General features: G+C 39.7%; 1 protein-coding gene across 6 annotated transcripts in view; it reads right to left on the minus strand.

Moving 5' to 3' along the window:
* The window catches only part of Mical (Molecule interacting with CasL), a 51,893-nt gene that overhangs the window by 9,926 nt on the left and 22,080 nt on the right, over positions 1-19,887 (minus strand). For 5 of the 6 annotated variants that reach the window (XR_012452371.1, XM_074100557.1, XM_074100548.1 and 2 more), the window contains exons 13-21: positions 17,586-17,846; positions 15,932-16,060; positions 15,688-15,756; positions 14,419-14,573; positions 12,802-13,002; positions 10,661-10,812; positions 10,074-10,180; positions 3,922-5,901; positions 3,178-3,207 (exon numbers count right to left, since the gene is read on the minus strand). Coding sequence is in view for 5 of the 6 variants with exons in the window: in XM_074100557.1 (XP_073956658.1) it covers positions 3,178-3,207; positions 3,922-5,901; positions 10,074-10,180; positions 10,661-10,812; positions 12,802-13,002; positions 14,419-14,573; positions 15,688-15,756; positions 15,932-16,060; positions 17,586-17,846 (3,084 nt within the window). In the remaining variant the exon portion in view is untranslated. The remainder of the gene's footprint in view (positions 1-3,177; positions 3,208-3,921; positions 5,902-10,073; positions 10,181-10,660; positions 10,813-12,801; positions 13,003-14,418; positions 14,574-15,687; positions 15,757-15,931; positions 16,061-17,585; positions 17,847-19,887) is intronic. The other variant, XM_074100541.1, reaches the window with a different exon arrangement.

The raw sequence follows: 19,887 nt of genomic DNA on the forward strand, positions 1-19,887 counted from the left end.
AGCGTACAAACAACACATCCAATAAAGTTTCACAAGACAACGAGAGACAACGCGTCTAAACAACACGTATTACAAACCACAAATAGTCATACATAAAATCCAGAAGACAGGGAAGTAAATTAGAAGTAAGTTTTCATAGAAGTTTTAAGAAAATATGTGGGGTAAATGGCTAGTATCCTAAAAAAGGGTTAACCCATTACCACCAATTTGTTACAGGTGAGAATTTTTTCCCCATCTTTTACCATTGGTAACTAATGGGAATAAAATTTCCGAGCTGTTACCACTAAACGAATTGGAGGTAACAACTGGGATTTTTCCCAGTATACATACAACCAATTACTTTAGTGGTAACAAATGGGAAAAACATTCCCAGTTGTTACCACCGAGTACGGTAAAAGATGCGAAAAAATTTAATAATAACGGGTAGTTTTTTTACCCAGGATACTACCCAATGAAGGCTAAATGATAGGCGAAATACCGCCAGATGGCGTTAAGTATCATGAGGTTTTTTGACGTTACCGACCGTTTAAGACCGTAACGTCAAAAAACCTCACAACACTAACGCCATCTAGCGACACTTCGCCTGTCTTTTAGCCCTCATTATCATACTGGATATTTTTAAATACCACGTATTATACATTCAATTATGTACATGGGTATTATTTTAAGACAAGGCAGTGCCAAACATTGCCACTACAGCCCAGACATTTTGAAGAAACCTGACACAACCCAGTACAAGGACAGCACAAGACTGAATCATGCCCCTTAATCTATGGGACAACAGTACCACGCATGCACCCTACATTCACGTAGCCAACCATACATTGCAAGTGTCGTAAACAACATAAACATAAAGTATAGGTGTACAACTTATATAGCTCGTCTGCCCCTCTTAAGAGTACGTAAAAAAAAAAGTTGACCACAGAACCAATAAGATGAATATGTGACACGGCCTAAATGCTCGAGGCGCCGTTGTGGCTAGAAGCCGTAAATCCCCTCGGCTTAGTCTGTAAGGAATTGTTGCTAGAGTTAACCGCGCATATTAGGTTATGGCAGTGATAGGCGTCATCCTCCTCATCGGAACTGTCAAGAAGCTTAATCTTTTTTTCATACATATCTTAATTGTTTAAGATCCCCGAATTGAGGAAGTTTTTTTTTATATTATCATACATAAAGTACTTGTGTTGCTCTCGTCATTACCACCTACCCGCTTTAGTTCATAGATTTTTCTTCACCATGTTTGTGTGGTACCCTCTCTTACCTAGATTTAAGTTAAATTAATATTGTTTTTCTCTATAAGTGATTTTTTTGTAAATCTTTTGAGAAAATAAATATCTTAAACCATAAATAAGCCGTGGTGGCCTAGTGGTTTGACCTATCGCCTCTCAAACAGAGGGTCGTGGGTTCAAACCCCGGCTCGCACCTCTGAGTTTTTCGAAATTCATGTGCGGAATTACATTTGAAATTTACCACGAGCTTTGCGGTGAAGGAAAACATCGTAAGGAAACCTGCACGAACCTGCGAAGCAATTCAATGGTGCGTGTGAAGTTCCCAATCCGCACTGGGCCCGCGTGGGAACTATGGCCCAAGCCCTCTTGCTCTGAGAGGAGGCCTGTGCCCAGCAGTGGGACGTATATAGGCTGGGATGATGATGATGATGATGAAATAAGACAAGATAATACCTATAGTCAAAATACCACGCACAGGACTTATCACGCTAACACACACACGAGTAGTGCCGGTACTATTTGTGATCAAGTGCGGGTAGTTCGAAGACTTGACACCCCACACTTCAGTCTACTCGTGACCACGGCCACTGTTATGTTGCCGAAACGTCGAGGTAAATATTACTCGTGTGTTTTGGCGTGATAAGTCCTGTGCTAGGTATTTTGACTATGAGGGAAAATCACGAAAGTTGAAGACATTATTAGATAATACCTTCTAAATTGTCAGTTAGACAGAGATCCGACGTGACATATGACATCTTATGACACGCCGACCATAGAAAGCCCATACTTAATTTAATTTTTCTAGAAAGAGACCGAATGCACATTACATTCTCTTACATTTCTTTTTTTCAACTGACACTGATGATTTATTTTTTCATGTTCAGTCATTTATAAGCAGCTCTCCCATTACTATTCATCTTATAATTACTTCTGTTTAGAATTGTAGATCGAGAGGAAATGACGATCTCGCTTATACAAACCCCAGCTCTATAAGTTGTACGCCTTTATAAACAGCAGCCCATTGATATAGCGACTAAAGGTCAAAACGACCACGTGACTGACGTTGGATAAAAAATTAGTCCGACTTTTCTGATCATTTACCTTTGATCTCATCCTTAAAAGTGCCAATGAGACACGCGTACAGAGAACTCTGTGCCTTAAAAGCCAGAAAACATAAGTTTGTACTTTACTTACAGCTTTTATGTAAAACAAGAGCAAACTCATGCACTTTGCGTTGCCATCGAGTTATGATATGCAAGAAGTAAGGACTCATAAGTAAGGGTCTCCCTTATACCTATTGAGGCAGAATCGGTTTTAGCTGATCAAAAAATGCTTTACATTCACGCAATATTCAAGAGCGAAAACGACTTCGATCAGCTCGGTCGACGGCAAAACGTTTTTCAGACGACACCTCGAAAACAATTCTGTCCTAGAATTTCTATGAAGCACAAAGTTAATTTTTGCTGGCCTTTAAATTTGTACGAAACCTTCTTCAGCACGCGTATGCGACATACTGAGTGTGTTTTTTCCCGGTAACGACAAATTTCACCTTGTTTTGTCTCACTCAATCGACATGTATACCTTTCGCCGCCTAACTATGCCTAAAAGTTCATTGCCACGACTAGTACCACAAAAACTATAAAGGTATAATTCCAATAATTGAATAGGCACTATACCGTTAAGCGATTCGAGCACAATCCGGGAGTAATGTAAAAAATGCGTCAAAACTGAGTATTAAGTAATGAACTTTTAGGCAGATATATATGGCGCGTGGTATAGACTATTTTTTATCCAACATCACAGCAAGCCGTGCACATAGCGATCAGAGCGGCTAGCACGACACATCGCCGGTGACATTTGACTTTTCATTAAAGTCTTTATCGGTAGCAACAGTGTGTCGTGCTAGTCGCGTTGCGAGCATGCCACGACACGTAGTTTGTTTCCTTACATGTGACGAGAGCTCCGGCTCCGAATACCACTGCAAAATCAACGTGTGTTAGTCTACTGTCAGGGTGTCCTCGACTATGTGTTTTTGAGCATAAGAATAGAAACATCCTCAAAAAAAAAAGGAAACTTGGTCTTATTTGTTAGGCGTACGTTAAATAACTAGATAAGACAGGGTAAATTTGGTCATTTCAAATAACATCCATACATACAATACATTTCAGACACTGATTTGCAAAAAAAAAAACACAGATTGGTAATGTGAATGAAACTGAACTGAAATAACATAAGTCTCTCAATATGTTCCTATTCATAATGACTTAAAAAAAATGACAACAAAATTCTTTGGTTCGTGAAAACAAATATGGAAATAGCACACAAATTAATAAGAAGATTATGTAACTCAAGCTAGATTATAAGTAAATCAGTCTCAAACTAAACGAAGGCAAAAAAACTTTTTTAGAAATGTTCATTTAATGACAACTAAACAAATTTGATTTAAAGAGGGAATAGTAAGAAATATCTGCCAAATGCAAAATACATTATTATACATTATTTAATATTTTAGTATTTTATTTCGTTTTTATTCTTATGCAATAAGTGATTCGAATATAATTAACAGTGGTCTAACTACAATTGCCAATTGCTGGACACCCCATCTAATATTAAACTGCCACCTTCGTCTACTTCGATTATTTACATTATTAACAAATGATACCCCAAAAAGAAACAAGTTCAAAAACAATACCTTCTGCCGTGGTCCAAGCCGTCGATTCAAATAGTTGGATATACTCTTCATGATGCTTTTCCTACGTCGCTCCCTCGCTAGCTCCGGGTCTGAGAAGGAGGGGGTGACTTGCATGAGGGGGGGTGCCGGTCTGGGCGGGGGAGGGGGGATTTCCGGCGGGGGAGGGAGAGGCGGCGGCGCCGGGAGTGTAGGAGGCGGCGGTACCGGCGGTGGGACGTTCGAACAAGGGGATATCTTCGTGCGTCGCGTGGACTTTCTATTCAACCTTGGGCCACACCCTAGCCTTTCTAGGACCAATCTCCGTACCACCTCGGTCTGTTCCTCACGCTCCCGCTTCAGCTCTTGGACTTTGTCTGTCGTGTTTAGTGGCACAGGGCTGACCGGTGACACGGACCCCGAGCTTAGCATTATAGAAACAGATAGCTCTATACTCCGGGATGGCGAATCGGTGCTTCTCGAATAGGACAGGTTGATGTTATCACTAGCGGACCTACATATGGCTGGCGAGTATACCCGCAAACAGGGCGTCGCGAACGGAACTGGTGTATTAGAATTGTAAAGGGAATTCGTTTCGTTCGGCGTCTTTGGTGTTTCGGGAGCTAGTGGTGGGGATTCAGACTCGATTTCAGGCTTTTCGTCCTTTTCTAGAGGCGGTGAGATTTCCGAGAGAGAAAGAGAGTCTATTATCATATCCGGTGACAGGGAGTCTTTATTGTCTTCAACAGGATCGACCGTTTCGCTAAGTTTCTCATTGTCTAAAGGTGTAGTCAGCGGTGCTTCTGGTTTAGTTTCTGGCGTTTTGACTTCTATGACCGGTTCTATTTCTACAACTTCGGATGCAGCCAGACAGGGTTTAACGACGGTTTCGGAGCATGTTCTCTCGATGAAACACATGGACCTATCGTTGCTGGGTGAATACGGGTCGTATTCGTCCACGAGCTCCATATAACCCTCGTTTCGGGGGGTAACCGGGGTCTCTATCGACGGGTCCTGGTCGCCCTCGTCGGCGAACTCGAAATGCTCCAACGCGTTAGAATAGACCACGGCCTCCGGGCTCGCCTTGCCGCAGACATGTGAGGATATTGTGGATATATTTTTGGCGTCGTGCACGGTTTTCAAGCCGCTCAGTTTTCTAGGTTTGTTGCGTTTGCTGTCGTCGAGGCATTCGTCTAGTACAGCGCTCTCTGCTGCCCAATCGGAGAGTTCAGTCTCCGTGAGCGCCAGTGTTGTCGCATCCCTGCATGATTCTGATGATTCTGATTCAGCAGCAACTACGGTCGGACCGGTGGCTGTCGCCGTCCCTGACGCTTTGTCCTCCGTGTCTTCCGTGCTATTTATAATGGTTAAACTATCCAGCTGTATCAGCTCCCCTCCTTCGTCGTGGACTTCTACTCTAGGTACTGACTTCGGCGCTGTTTCTGTGTGAGAGGAATCCGATAAAGAATCTGAATCCAGCTCTTGTTCCTTCTCCTTTATAGTATCTTCTCTCCATTCTTTATTCACGGCTTTTATAGACTCTCTCGACAGTAAGTCAACAGGAGCATCGTCGCACAGATTTTTGATGATGTCGGGCATAGGTTGGGCTTTCTTTTCTTCTGTCTGGAAAGCGACGACAGGACTCTGATTGGCTGTAGTTGCAGGGTGGAGAAGTTTCTGGAACTCCGTTATAGTAGATCTGAAGGCTTCGAACTTCGTGTCCAATTGGGAGGTCGAATCAGATTTTCTGACAGCGGGTGGCGAAGGTTCGCCGAGGAGGTATCTCCTCTTTAGTTCTAAAGCTCGTTTGGTGGCTAGCCCGCCAGCTGATTTGGTTCTGCTGAGGGGATATTCTATGATAGGTTTGGGGGGAGGTGGGGGCTCGGTGACGAGAATAGCGGGAGGGGGAGCGACCTCCTCGGCCGCGAATTCGCTGTCGGTGGAAACCTCAGTGGCTGAGGATACGTCGTCGTCGCTCGAGGAGCTTTCATCTTCGGACTCCACCTGTGAGCGGCGCGATGTAGTTGGCAGGAAGCAAGCAATTATAACTTAATTGGGATGTTGAAAGATTGTATGTGAATAATTTCGATATGGATTTTTCAAACGGTTGACATGTTTGACCAGAGAAAAGTCATAAACATAGATAAATTGGACTAATGTTTTCACAGTTAATATCTACCGCTAGAGAAATTCCAGTGAAATTAAAATATAGTCAAATGCACTTTAACCAAAAATATATGATTGAGATAGTAAAAGCTAGCCACGACTCTACTTAGAAAAGATAAAGGCATAATAAGGCTGTATCAAATTATTATTTATTTATCCAATCATATATCTTTGTGGCCAAAGCTCACTTTACTCCAACCCTTTATGTGGAGAAGGACTTTGAGAATCTTTTATCTAAAACGTGTCTCAAAATTAATATTCAGTATTTAACTAATACCATGGACCACACCAAAATGTGACGTATTTATGGATAGCCCTCAATCTCTGACGCGAGATGGTGCTTCGCCAACTATTTGAGATACGCTTAGAACTCATTTATATTTGCCATTTCGTTTCGCTTCACGAAATAGAAAAAAGAGGGAATATAATTAGTCCCCGTTTGTACCGAAACCAGGGTCGTCGGAAACGCTCATGCGTATTTATCTACACTTTGGAATCTTTGCGATTTTTAGTCTTAGTATCTATTCACAAAAAGTAATCATTTCTGAACCGGTAGCATAATTAGAACGGTATATCGTTGTCTTGTTGTACGTATGTAAATGAGAATTGCATTCAATGTGCTGCCACCTAGCGTTGAATAAGGGAAAGATAATTGACGGCTGTTTATAAAAATGTAGCCATCTCACGATAGATGTCTTTAAAATATTACATTGTAAAATGAACTACACGTAATAAACTAAATATTTAATTCATTGAATCAGGCGTTTCTTTGCGGAGGTCCATATCAATGAACTAAAAGAAAAAAGGTCGCGGGTGAGCAATTCTTTTAGTTCATTAAACTAAATATGCTCAGTTATCTTACTTACGATCGGCGTGTCCGTTGACATGACATTCCCTCTTTTTTTCCATTTCGTGATTTGTAACCAATAAAATAATAAGACTGTCGAATTAAGATTAGAAGGTTCGTCCTTTAATAGCTTCCTATTTTGACTTATTTAAATAACTACAAAAACATACACAAAAAAAAATGTCCTTTATATTGTCCAGTTGCTAGTAACAATAATTTTGTTTTAAGTAACAAAAAAGACTAAAAGACAAAGAGACGGGCGTTATAGTAATTTTCAAGGTGGTTTATGTTCTTTTCTATAATTACTTTGGTATCTATTGAAGACAGATTAAAGAAATACTTCACACTTTTTTTTACAATGTAACTAAAGAAATATTTTAACATCAAAAAAAGGCAGTCTTATTATTTTATTAACGTCCATGTCAATAACAAGATCAATAAAAGTCAAATTTGCACATCACGCTCCAAAGACTCAAAAGCAAAGTGTATAAATTAGGAGTCGTTTTACGCAATTTTGACCTTTACCGCTTAGAATAGGAAAGTGCGCTGTGAATGGTATCCACACTAACTTACCGCCCGCACTTTGAGATGGCACATTGCTTGTCAATTAGTACTCAAAATAGCTTGAACAAACTAGGTAATCGATTCGAACATTTTCATAAACATTTCCACCAGCTATTCAAGCAATTTCGATCCCAAACGACTTCCCACTTGACACCAAAATATAAATACAATAAAATACAAATGTTATATAAAACCCAACACAGCGTTACTTACACGTATAGGTATATTATAAACAGATATATACATACATCGGATTTTTGATACATATTTATAATTCAAAGCAGTTAATAACAGAATTAAGCATATATAGATATATAGACATCAAGAAGCGCCATCAAATTGTAATTGCTTGAAGGTTTTCAAAAATCAAAAAATTATGAATCTCTATGGAAAAAAAAACTATGTTTACATCGATAGCTATTGCACAAAAAAATGAATTTATTTTTGATCGGCCAAGACCGAGTCGTGCTCACATATAAAGAGTTCCGTACCACGCATATATAGTTATGATACGATTTAAAAATTGATTCAACCATTTCCTTTAACCTCCTTACTCCGCTATCACACGTGTACATATTACATTACATTACATACATTTTGCGTGGTGTTTGTGATAGTTGAGCCTGTGCGGCCCCTTTTGATTCAGGTGAAAGTGGAAGGGGGTTGTTTCTACATGAAAACACGCGTCGCACAGATGTAGCCTTGCACATGTGGTAGCAGAGTAGCGAGGAAAAAACATTACTGGTAATTTATTGAATCAGACGTTACTTTGCGGAGGTCATATCAATGAACTAAAATAATTTCCTTGCTCACCCGCGACCTTACGATAGCAGCTATCGTAAGGTCGCGGTGAGCAAGGAAATTATTTTAGTACATTACTGTACTTGAGGTATCCCATCTTAAACCTCTAGTTGGCAACGCATCTGCAATACCCCTGGTGTTGCAGATGTTTATGGGCTGTGGTGATCTCTTACCATCAGGAGACCCACTTGCCAACCAGTCGAATTAAAAAAAAAACCCCTCCTTCGGACAATCGGGTAAAAATAAGCTCACTGATAACATCGAAACACACGAAACTCGTTTCAGAGGGTCCCCGTATTTTTTAATTGACGGAGCCACCTTCCCTAAAGAATTAAATTGAACTTTATTTTAGCTGAAGCATCTACTTATTACGGCTCAAAAGATAGAACCCTGTGACGGACGGAAAGACTGCGGTGCTTTAGCAATATAGTCCTATTGGCACTATTAGAAAACGAAACTTTAAAATAACAAAAGAATATCGAGTATGCGCCTTATTTTAGCTGAATCGATGTTCAAAATGTATTTTTTTTTTTAATTAAAAACCTTCAACTGTTGGACGATAGTTAGTGTGGGCACACTACACTCTTACCGCCTGGCAGCCGCCCCCGGTTAAGCTAGCGTGAACATACAGTGTATGACCGTGAGTGATCTGCCATATTGCATCCCGACGGGTGTATTAAAACTCCCTATATAGACGGGGATTTTCAGAATGCAGCTTAGAATGAAACAAAGTTCTCTTTGTAATGCCAGTGCATTGAAGCTAGTGCAGTTCCAAATTGTATGAAAAATATTTGTTTATTCAACTTAAAAAAAAAACTAATAAAAAAATCCGAGTTCATTTACCTTTTTTCTGATGAAAAGAAACAAAGTACATGTGTCAATTCGCACTTTGTGCGCTCACAACTATGACAAACCTAATTAGCCTATTGTACGAATGTTTGAACATATAGCAAAACATTGAATGATTGAATGAATGGTTGATTGAATGGGTGAGTGGACGAGGCGGCGGGGCGGCGCCAGACAGGCTCACGGCGCACCTCCCTACCGCTTCCTTAGTTCGATCCCGGAGAGGCCTCCAGACACAAAGCGACGCGATAGTTCCACAACTAATTACCCTGACTTGCACTAATTAAGTAATAAAATAATAATAAATGCTTAGTGAATTTATAAGTTGAGCGGTTTGATGTTGACTGCAAATCAAGTTGAATATTTTGTTTTTTGATTTACTTTTGAATTAAACTAATAATCAGATCTTTTCCACTAAATCTTCATTTAAAAAGCGCTTACATAAAGTAATTAAATATAAATCAAGACTATTTTAAATTTGACTAAATTTCAGATCCTTTTTCCTTGGAAGGTCCAGCATACTAAATTAAGAACATTCAACTCGATCGACATTTAGGTTCAAATTCTGATAATCAAAATTTGACGTGGCTCTAAGCAGGTCTCATTCGATATTTACACAGATTTAGACCTTTCATTATCCTAAGTTAATTCTAAAATTTACCTATTCTTTAAACAATTTACACACGTCTCCCACAACCTTCCGAAATACGGCCAGACTCGCTTAAATTTTTCTCTTTCGAAAATTATAACTCAATTTACATCCACCTTCCAAAACCCTCCAAAATCCGGCTACACTCGTGTTATCTTTTGTAATCGTTTTTTTTTTCACTCAATTTACTCCCATCTCCCACAACCCTCCGTAAGCCGGCTATACTGGCGTCAATATAGCGGCTCTCTAACACTAGTTGTGGAACTAACGTCCGCCTGGTCAGGCGAGCCGGCAGCGCGGTACCTCGCTGCTGTCGGTGGGCGGGCGCGCGTCCGCGGGTACCTCGCGGCGGCGCGCCTCGCGGGCAGCGCGCATGCGCGAGCACGACTCGCCGCCTGAGGACTCCGCGCCTGCGGGGACATAGGTTCACGCTTAACGGAGAGTCGTGGAAAAAAATATAATCCAGTGAATAGGCGCACCATTGAAGCATTTTTAGCGATTAAAGTGGCGCCACACATATCTTGACATAGCACGTTAGTAGTATTTTCTAAAATACACAATTCTTGATCGATTTTAATACCTCGGAGGGCGAATTTGTTACATTAGCGTTAGGAGTTGAACCTTTATCAAGGTAGAGGTATATAATAAACCTTACAGGTTTCGTAACATGATACCAATTTCACTGTATCTTAAGATAATTTGACTTACTCCAAAACTACTCGTTAATACCTACCTAATAACTCTTGTAATTGTTTTTCTGCATCAGTGTCTACTTTAGCAATCCTCCCAGCTCACGCCAATAGTATTTTATAAGTGCGTGAGAAGGACAATATGATAGGAACTTGTAATTTGCGAATGGTCACTTTATCTCGTTAAGACAATGAACTCACACTCGGGGCCTGTGGAGAGGTCGTCGTATCCGCTCGACTCGTCCGAGTAGAGCGAAGGCCGTATGCGGGGCGGCGCCGGCTCCGGCGACTGCCCGCCCGACTGGTCCGAAGCGGCGTCCGTGTACTCATCCGAACTGGACTCGTCTTCGTCACTGATGGAAAAGAAAGGGTTGCTTTTGAGTTCGCACTATACAATGTGTGGCCCAGGACCGGGGATAATATTAAAAACAGCGGCTCCATAGATCAACGGTAATTGGATCATCATGGTCCCACTTAATTAAAAACAAAACTTAACTTTTGTTTTTTTTTGTAACAAACTTAATTTTAAGAACTTTTTAATGTAATTTATATATTATAATTAAATAAATTCCATCTATGGTCTGTCCCAGAATTCGAGATACTAAAATGACAGTCTGAAATGTCAAACGTAAAAATAATGTGGCCAGCATAAAAGGAACAGTGCTGCTCCGTGATTTCGGTTTCGTAAATAACCGATAAAATGTTTATTTTACGATAGCAAAAATAACATTAATGCATTCAATATTCTACTTTCCATTTTACTTTATCATACGATAAAGTGTTGAAATCTAAGCACAGGTAAAAATACAGTGTTCATCACTTAGTGCCACCGTAAAAAATAATACAGAGGGGCTACTACAAAACTAGAATAACGAAGTTCGTATGGCACCGTCCCTTTCACTCGCGTATTGAATGAGATAAGCGTCAGTGGGACGGCAACATACGAAGTTCGAGTTTTGCATTTCGTAGTCAGGGCCAGCAGGGCTACTACGAAATTCGAAAATCGAAGTTCGTGTCGTTCCGTCCTTCTGACACTACTATTTAATTTAATACGTAAGTGAGAGGGACGTTACGGTACGAACTTTGATTTTCGAATTCCGGAGTAGGCCCTCAGATATCACACAACGTCATTGTTCATGTTTTTCGTATTCAAGTGGTATTCAACCGATTTTCGTTACTTTACTCGTATTGTCATAGAAGATATGGCGGAAAATTTCATAATAAACGTAGGTGATGATGATGATTCTGAGGCATCTAATTCAAGTACGACAAATACTGAAAGTTCAACAGATTCAGAATAAAGAATTTCCAATTTCAACTGTTTTTTTTTTATTACCCCTGTGTATCGTTTCATAGAATAAGCAACACGCAGAAAATTTATTTTGAAGAAATTTGAATTATTGATTTTGTTTCAAATATATTTTTTTATTTAGATATTCATATCATAGAATAATAAATCAAATATTCATTATTCTCATATTATTTAGTTAATGTAACACTTACTTAGAATGAAATTGAAACTTAAACATCAACATCTATAAAAAGTCGAAATATCTCGAAAACGGTCGCATTTTTATTAGACCTATTTTACCTTTTCTAGAATGTCCTAAGTGCCCTACATTTTAGTACATCACAGATCCGTTCATATCTTAATATTTTACGACATACATACATTGGTACCTACAAAATCTTTCGGTGATAACCGGTTGCGGCACATCACTATTTATGAGACGCAAAAAACAGGTAACACATGAAACGTCATTTTAGTATCTCGAATTCTGGGACAGACCATAATTGGGTTTTTGGACTCTTCGCCTGCAAATTACATATTTGGCATGGCAATACCGACCCTGTTTTTCGTGTACAGTCACCAGCATTAATATCTGCCACAGCGGAGCGTGCAAAAATATCTGACACGTCCTTTCGGCCCTAGAAATAGAGTCGTGTCAGATATTAATGCACGCTTGTTGTGTCAGATATTGGTGCTGGTGACTGTACACGGGATATTAATAAATTTAGTAGAATATAACTTAATTTGGGCCTGGCGCATCGCCAGCCGCTGCCGCGGCACGCTCGCTCGGCTCGCTCATTTGTGGTCACAATTGAACCTAACACAAACGGGCGGGAAAAACAAGTCGGTAATTATTAGCTACCGTCGATTATCATGCCGGTATATATCAGGTCGGGAAGGTTAGAGCGGTATTTATTCATACCGGGTAATTTACCGCGCTGTTATTTCGAAGCCATTTGAGCTACCAAATATCAGGTCGGTATTGCTCGGCCGGTAAAGTCATGTCGGTTTTGATTGCTCCCCTACGGAGAGCAAGGTTGTGAGGTGTCACCTGAGCCCGCCGGCCGCGCTGGCCTCGCTCAGCAAGCAGTTCCGATCCGTCCATTCGTCCTCGTCGATCTCGCGCGCGCCGCTGTCGGACACCTCGACGCTGATCCGCTCCGGCGTGGGCGTGGCCGGCGGTGGCTCCGGCGGCGCCGCGCCGTGCCGCAGGCACACCAGCCGGCTGCCGTACCGCTCCATCGTGTAGCTCCTGGGGAAACGGCACCGTTCGTATTTAAATCCTGCTAATATTACTCATCAAAAGGGTAAGAAAGTATCATTTCGTCTAAAAAGGAGCTGGTCTAAGCAGCAAACTAGCAATGAGGGCTATCGCGTATGAATTCGCCACTAGAGGCGCTAGTGTAGCGTGAGGTCTCCGAAATGTCAAATCTCATAGTTTTTGGGTGAGCTACGCGGGTTTATTTATAATTAGAATAATTTTGTGATAATTTTGCAATATCTGAAATTAATTATGGCAAATATGCGTTCCGGGGCAATGAATGTCTGTGTTTTGAGACAGTTTTGTCTATCGGAAACCTTTGTCCTCCCTTTTTTTCGAACAAAACGGGGACTATGCAACACTGTGGCATGCTTCATATTTTTATAGTAGGTACGGTTTTAAGGTGTATTAAATATGGTTTTAATGTAAACTTTGTTTTCACGCCCGTAATAACAGACTTTAAAAGCCATACTTAAAAACCTCACGCAACAGTGCGCCATCTAGTGAGACAAAAAACGATAGCCCTCATTGGTCTGAGTAGCACTCTTGCTAAGAAGAAACTGGTGTAAGTAGCAACTTGTCCAAGTAGCAAGTGGTCTAAGATTGTTTGACTCAAAGTCGACGGAGCAGCGGAGCTCCTATTCCGCGTAGATGAGGCGCCGCGTGGCAGTTTTTTTTTCAAGTTTTCGACTAAAACAGATTAGGAACAATTGTTTTTTAGACCAGTTGTTTTTTAAACGAAGTGATGCTATACGGGATATTTTTTAACACCAGACATTTTTTAACATTTCAATATAGGATATCACAAGTGAGTGAAAACATCCAATTTGAGTAGGGATAATGAATATCCCAAGAATTTTTGATGTATGTATAAATAAATGCGAAAGATAGATTAGATAGGATGGCAAATTCTGGATATGTCAAATATTGTATTGTTTTAGGGACTTCGAACATGAAACACTTCCTATCTCTCTCCCTTCTTCTTTCTCTATCCCTCTTTTCCTTTCTTTCTCTCCCTCTCTATGACCAGCAGGGCCGGATTTAGAGAAGGGCAAACGGGGCAACAGCCCGAGGCCTCCACAAAAGAGAGCCCCCACAGTACAAAGATCGTTTTTTTTTTAAATTCTGACGAGTAAACACAATCAATCCGGCAATTAGTAAAATATCAAAATCTCAAATGGTCCTCATTGTTGCCCCAAGGCCTCCATCCATCCCGCCCAGCCTAAAACGGCCCACTGCTGGGCACAGGCCTCCTCTCAGAACAAGAGGGCTTGGGCCATAGTTCCCACGCGGGCCCAGTGCGGATTGAGAACTGCTCCGCAGGTTTGTGCAGGTTTCCTCGCGATGTTTCCCTTCACCGCAAAGCTCTAAATCCGGCCCTGGCGTCCAGCCGGCTCCAACACTCACCCGGGCCGCAGCACGGCCTTGCACACGGCGCAGCGGAAGCACGCGCGGTGCAACTGCAGCCCGTCGGCGGTGACGCGCTCGGCGGCGAACACGCGCGTGCCGCACGCCGCGCACTGCACGCCCGCAGACAACGGACCGCCCCACTTCTTCTTTAACTACACCAAAATTGGTGACTTTAGATACATCTCGTCACTACTTTGAAAAAAGCTGGTATCTCAACATCGTTGAGCTTTCCGAGTGAACTTAATGAACATTGTTTTAAGGGTCAAATTTGTTGACGTATTGATTTGAGATACGAGATTTTTTCAAAGTAGTGAATATCTATATACTTCGTTTCTTTAGCATTAGAAAAAGGGTAAACAATCTTGACGAGTCTTTATTGAAAAACATGGAAAAAAACAGTTAAAACAGTAACTATTACTTACGATACCGAAAGCATGTAAATGGATCACAATGTCCTTGCTAATTGATACATCTTAGTTTTCAAAAGTGTTTTTCAATAAAAAGACGAAGTAACGCCCGAAATAGGGTTCCGTAGCCATTACGAAAAAATTAACTAATATTTTTCTAAGCATTTCGTATTTTGCACGCAATATTCCAAGTTCAGCTCATGTCAGTTTCTATGGGCATTGCACATGAAAAACAGGGTCGGTATTTCCATGTCAGTAATATTCGGCCCGGTAAAGAGTGTCACCTGTCAAAACGATCGAGTCAAAGACACATATATTCTTTTTATTGTTTTTAATTCTGGACTATGCAACAACCCGCATCCGACCGGACTGTCGTAATTGGGCGGTTGAGAAAATTCTTTCATTTTTTTTTAATTAATTGATGCTACTTAAGAATCGGATATTTTTTTCTGTTAATAAGAAAGGTTATTTCTAATGATATAAAAAATACCCCATTGGCCTTAAAACTTTCACAACTCCTAACTTTTAGTGGATTTGTACCCCATAAAATCATACTTTTAATAAGTAACTCAGGAGACGATACCATGGCAACAAGCTTCACTAAAAAGAAACCACTGAAGCAAACTTGAAATTTTTATTACAGCATATCTCATCGATTATTTCGAAAAACAACCCATAGAGATGAAATGTTGAATAGGTAATCAAAACTTAAATTTTAACTTCACATCGGTCTAAATTAAGGGTATATTTTTTTTGTTTGTTTGTTTATTAAACTCTTTGTTGTACAAAAGTAGGAAATAAAAAAAGGTAAAAAAAACACGGAACTAGTCAAATTTAAGGTAAGAAGACGTCTACTTACCTCGTCTTTCGGTTGAACTTTGGCATCCGGTTCCTCCTTTTTAACAAACTTCGTTGCTAAGTTGGCGACCTGAGAACAAACAGTAAGAACAAAACAATATTTGACACCGCTGACCAAAAATTCTAAACAAACAGCTCTAATAAAAAATGTCTAATTTTAATTTGGAAAACCGGTTTAATGATCAATTAACTCAACAAACATTAACTCTAACATATAGGTGACGTCAGACAGTCCATTCCTTTACCTTCTTAGTGCCGTGGTCCGGGCGCCCCGAGTCCTTCAACTTCTGGTCGAGCTTCTGGAGCGTCTCGTCGATCTCCCCCCACTTCTCCTCGTTCTCGCCCTCCTTAAGGCGCCTCTGGCGGCCCAGGAACTGAAACAAATAATACATAAACACGTACAACAATGAGTAGTTTTCTGGCAAAATAAAACCTCAAAAACTTTTATTTAGGATACGTGGCCTAAGCTGTAAGAAATGAGTTTTCAATCGTGCAACACTTGAACCTTTTGAACGCCACCGTCGGCCACACACACGATACTTACATACAAGATACCCGCGAAAAACAATACCACTCCTTGCAGTCGGGTAAAAAAAAGGCTGAAAATCGTGCCATAGGCGTCACGAAATGCCTATGGCTCAATGAGGGCTATCGTTTTTTGTCTCACTAGATGGCGCACTGTTGCGTAAGGTTTTTAAGTATGGCTTTCAAAGTCTGTTATTACGGGCGTGAAAACAAAGTTTAGATTAAAATCATATTTAATACACCTTAAAACCGTACCATAAAAATATCGAGCATGCCACAGTGTTGCATGGTCCCCGTTTTGTTCGGAAAAAAGGGAGGACAAAGGTTTCCGAAAGACAAAACTGTCTCAAAACACGGACATTCATTGCCCCGGAACGCATATTTGCCATAATTAATTTCAGATATTGCAAAATATTCGCAAAATTATTCTAATTATAAATAAACCCGCGTAGCTCACCCACAAACTATTAGATTTGACATTTCGGAGACCTCACGCTACACTAGCGCCTCTAGCGGCGAATTCATATTTTATTTATTTATTTTATTTTATTGTTTTGGGAAACATACAGCACAATTTATTACAGTTGAAATATCACATCTTAAATTATACATTAGCCAAAACAGCTTCCACTAATAGCTTGTACATTTTATGCTCTTGGGATTCAAGGCTAATCTTTGAAAGAAACATATGCGATAGCCCTCATTTTCAGCTGTCGTATGTTGCCGACTGTAGCTTACAAAAGACTGTAGCTTAAAAAAATACCCTTTCGCTTGCTAGTTATAATTATTATTACTAACGTACGTCTAAGGGAAATACTAACAAAATATGGATCATGCTGTCTGGATAAATAGATATTATTAAATAAATAAATAGTTAGATTTTTTCTTTTATCAATCAACAAAAAAATTATAAAGAGAATTCGAAGCGTAATTTTTTTACAAGCTTTTATTTAGTTTCACCTGTCTGTCTGTCTGTAGTCAAATCTTGCAAGTTAAATTGGACCCACTTCCAGTAGTCGGATTGACTTGAAATTTGGCATACTTATGTAAAACACGTGACAATACAATAATCTAGTAGTGTCATCCTAGTAGTCCAGCCAGGATCGTCTCCGCAGAACGGAACTCTTCAACGGTTAATAGCATCGACTGGAAATTTGGTATGCAAATGTAGTTTTGGTGACAAAAACAAAAAGTACAGTCAACAAAAAAGTTTTTTTTATTTATTTATATTTTTTATTATTCGACTGGATGGCAAACGAGCAAGTGGGTCTCCTGATGGTAAGAGATCACCACCGCCCATAAATATCTGCAACACCTTGTTCGGATAATAGATAACTGGCCAAACCAACAAACGAATCAAAAAACCCAACTCACTTGCTCCCTATCCCACTTGGGCACCCTCTCGGCAGCTTTCGGCTCGGGCCTTCCCATCTTGTTCTCCAATATCTTCCTCTCTATCTCTTTGACGTTCCAGTCGTCCCTCTCTATCTTCCCGACGGACCGCATCAAGTCTTTAGGTTTAGAGGACTTGGGGGAAGCCGGTGGGGCCGTGCCCGAGAGCTCGGCTGCGAGGCGGGCGACGCGCGCGCCACCCCCCGCGGTGCGGCCGCCGCCGCCAACTATGCGGCCTTCCTCCTGTTATTGAAAGATAGTGTTAAGTTGCTGGTCGAAGTTAGAAGGCTGCGGTTCGATTTGCGATTTGTTTGTGGCCATTACTTTTTTATAAATCTTTTGTCACGTTTATTCAGCGCGGCTTAAGGGTCAAAGCATTATCGTCGCTACTTTTAAAAAAGCTCGTACAGTCCAGCTCATAAACTTCTGAGCAAATATTTCATCAAAAATATACGAACACGACTATATTGTTAACGGCGTAGAAGCGTGTTCAGATATTTTTGATATAATTTTTGCTAAGAAGTTTACGAACTCGACTGTACAGTCGAGTGTTAAAATACAACTTATCTAACCCTTCAAAAATATGTACCATAGACTCTTATTAAGACGTAGTAAGGCTGTGGTAACATATTTTTGAGCGGTTCGAATATATACATATTTTTGCAGGAATGCACCTGAAAATCGATGATCTTCAAGACAATTTTACTGACGTATTTACTCGTATTTGAGATACGACAAAAGTGGTCAAATGCGCCAAGCATTTCGCCGTCAAACTACTAAATATAAAAAAAAACTTGTCAAATCGCACTCCACCTGTCCAAAGTAACGGTCATCATAACCATAAAAAACCGCAAACCAAATGGCAGCCAAAATTAATGTTAGTACAAACAACGTGAATCATTTTCAAAACAACAAGAAAGTACACGAGTGTACCAATCCGAAAACGAAGCAAGCCTTCAACCAAAACACGCACTAATTGTGAATAACACCAGACATCTTAACGCATTCACTGCCACCGACGCACATGTGCGTTATCGGAACTTCGCCCAGTGCCGCTGTCATAATTATTCATACATTTTGAACGCACATGCGCGTCGGTGGCACCTGTGGGAGTCAGGTTCATTTTCGGACTGTATTGAGTTGAGCATTAAAACGGTGTGAACGTTAAATAAATAGGAAGTAACAAATAATATGAAATCTTTAGGAAGTATGTTTTAAATCTTGGTGTTCTTAAATTGTACTTTATATGATAAAACTTTACGGGTAATAGAGCTTGGAAAGGATAAGCTATTTTGAGTTTGCAGAACATGGACATACCCTGTCATTTAATGGTAGTTGTTACATAATCTTTCGCTATCTACAAGTGGATACTAGACGCAAGAAGAAATGTTCTATACATATAAAATGTGATACTAAAACTGATACTAATTCATTAAATACAATAATAGAAAAACTAGAATAAATTTAAAAGCTTAGTGAGTATTCGTTTTCAAATGTACGTATTATCATTATCATTTCAGTTTAATCATAATGAGTAAAGTTTTGTTTTGTGTTAATAATTATTTTCAGGGTGTATCCATATTAATATCTACAATTGACAGAAAATGTTATGCATTCACTACTATTTGTTACTTTTACAGTTTAATTAAATCAAACAATCATGCGTCATTAAAAATATACCGATTCAGATCGAATGTAAGGTTTTTGTTATAAAAAAAATCTGTATAAGATTTTATGGGCCCACAACACTTGCAAACAAAGAAAATGTGAGACTATTTCCGAAAATGATAACCAAAAACCTTTATTCTGTAATTAACCTGCAAAGGGCTCTTTTTCATGTCACTTTTTAAAGACCAACAGTGCCAAGAAGAATGCGCCGCAAGAAAATTGACAGAAAGTTTTTTTTTTATAAAATAAAATACTTATTAGAAAGAAAGAAAGAAAATATTTATTTAAAGTAACAATAAAACAATACAGATAAAAATAAAATATAGCACAGATTAAAAATAAGAGTAAAAAATAATAATAGTAGTTTAAGGAAGTTTGAATTAGTTATGCTCACTGCTTCGCAAGTGTAATGGGGCCATTTAAAAAAACACAGTTTAAAACTCCTTTGGTTAAAAGCCAACACTATGTTAAAACAAACGTGCTTATAAAATATTATTAAATTTCGTATTTCGCCTAAAATCTACAAAGTAACTTGTTGATTTTTTATCGTGACTGCTCAGATACATTTACTGAGTGTAAAGCATGTTATCAAAAAAAAAAAAACACAATCCAAATA

This window comes from Choristoneura fumiferana, chromosome Z (genome assembly GCF_025370935.1).
Source record: "Choristoneura fumiferana chromosome Z, NRCan_CFum_1, whole genome shotgun sequence".
Lineage (NCBI taxonomy): Eukaryota > Metazoa > Arthropoda > Insecta > Lepidoptera > Tortricidae > Choristoneura > Choristoneura fumiferana.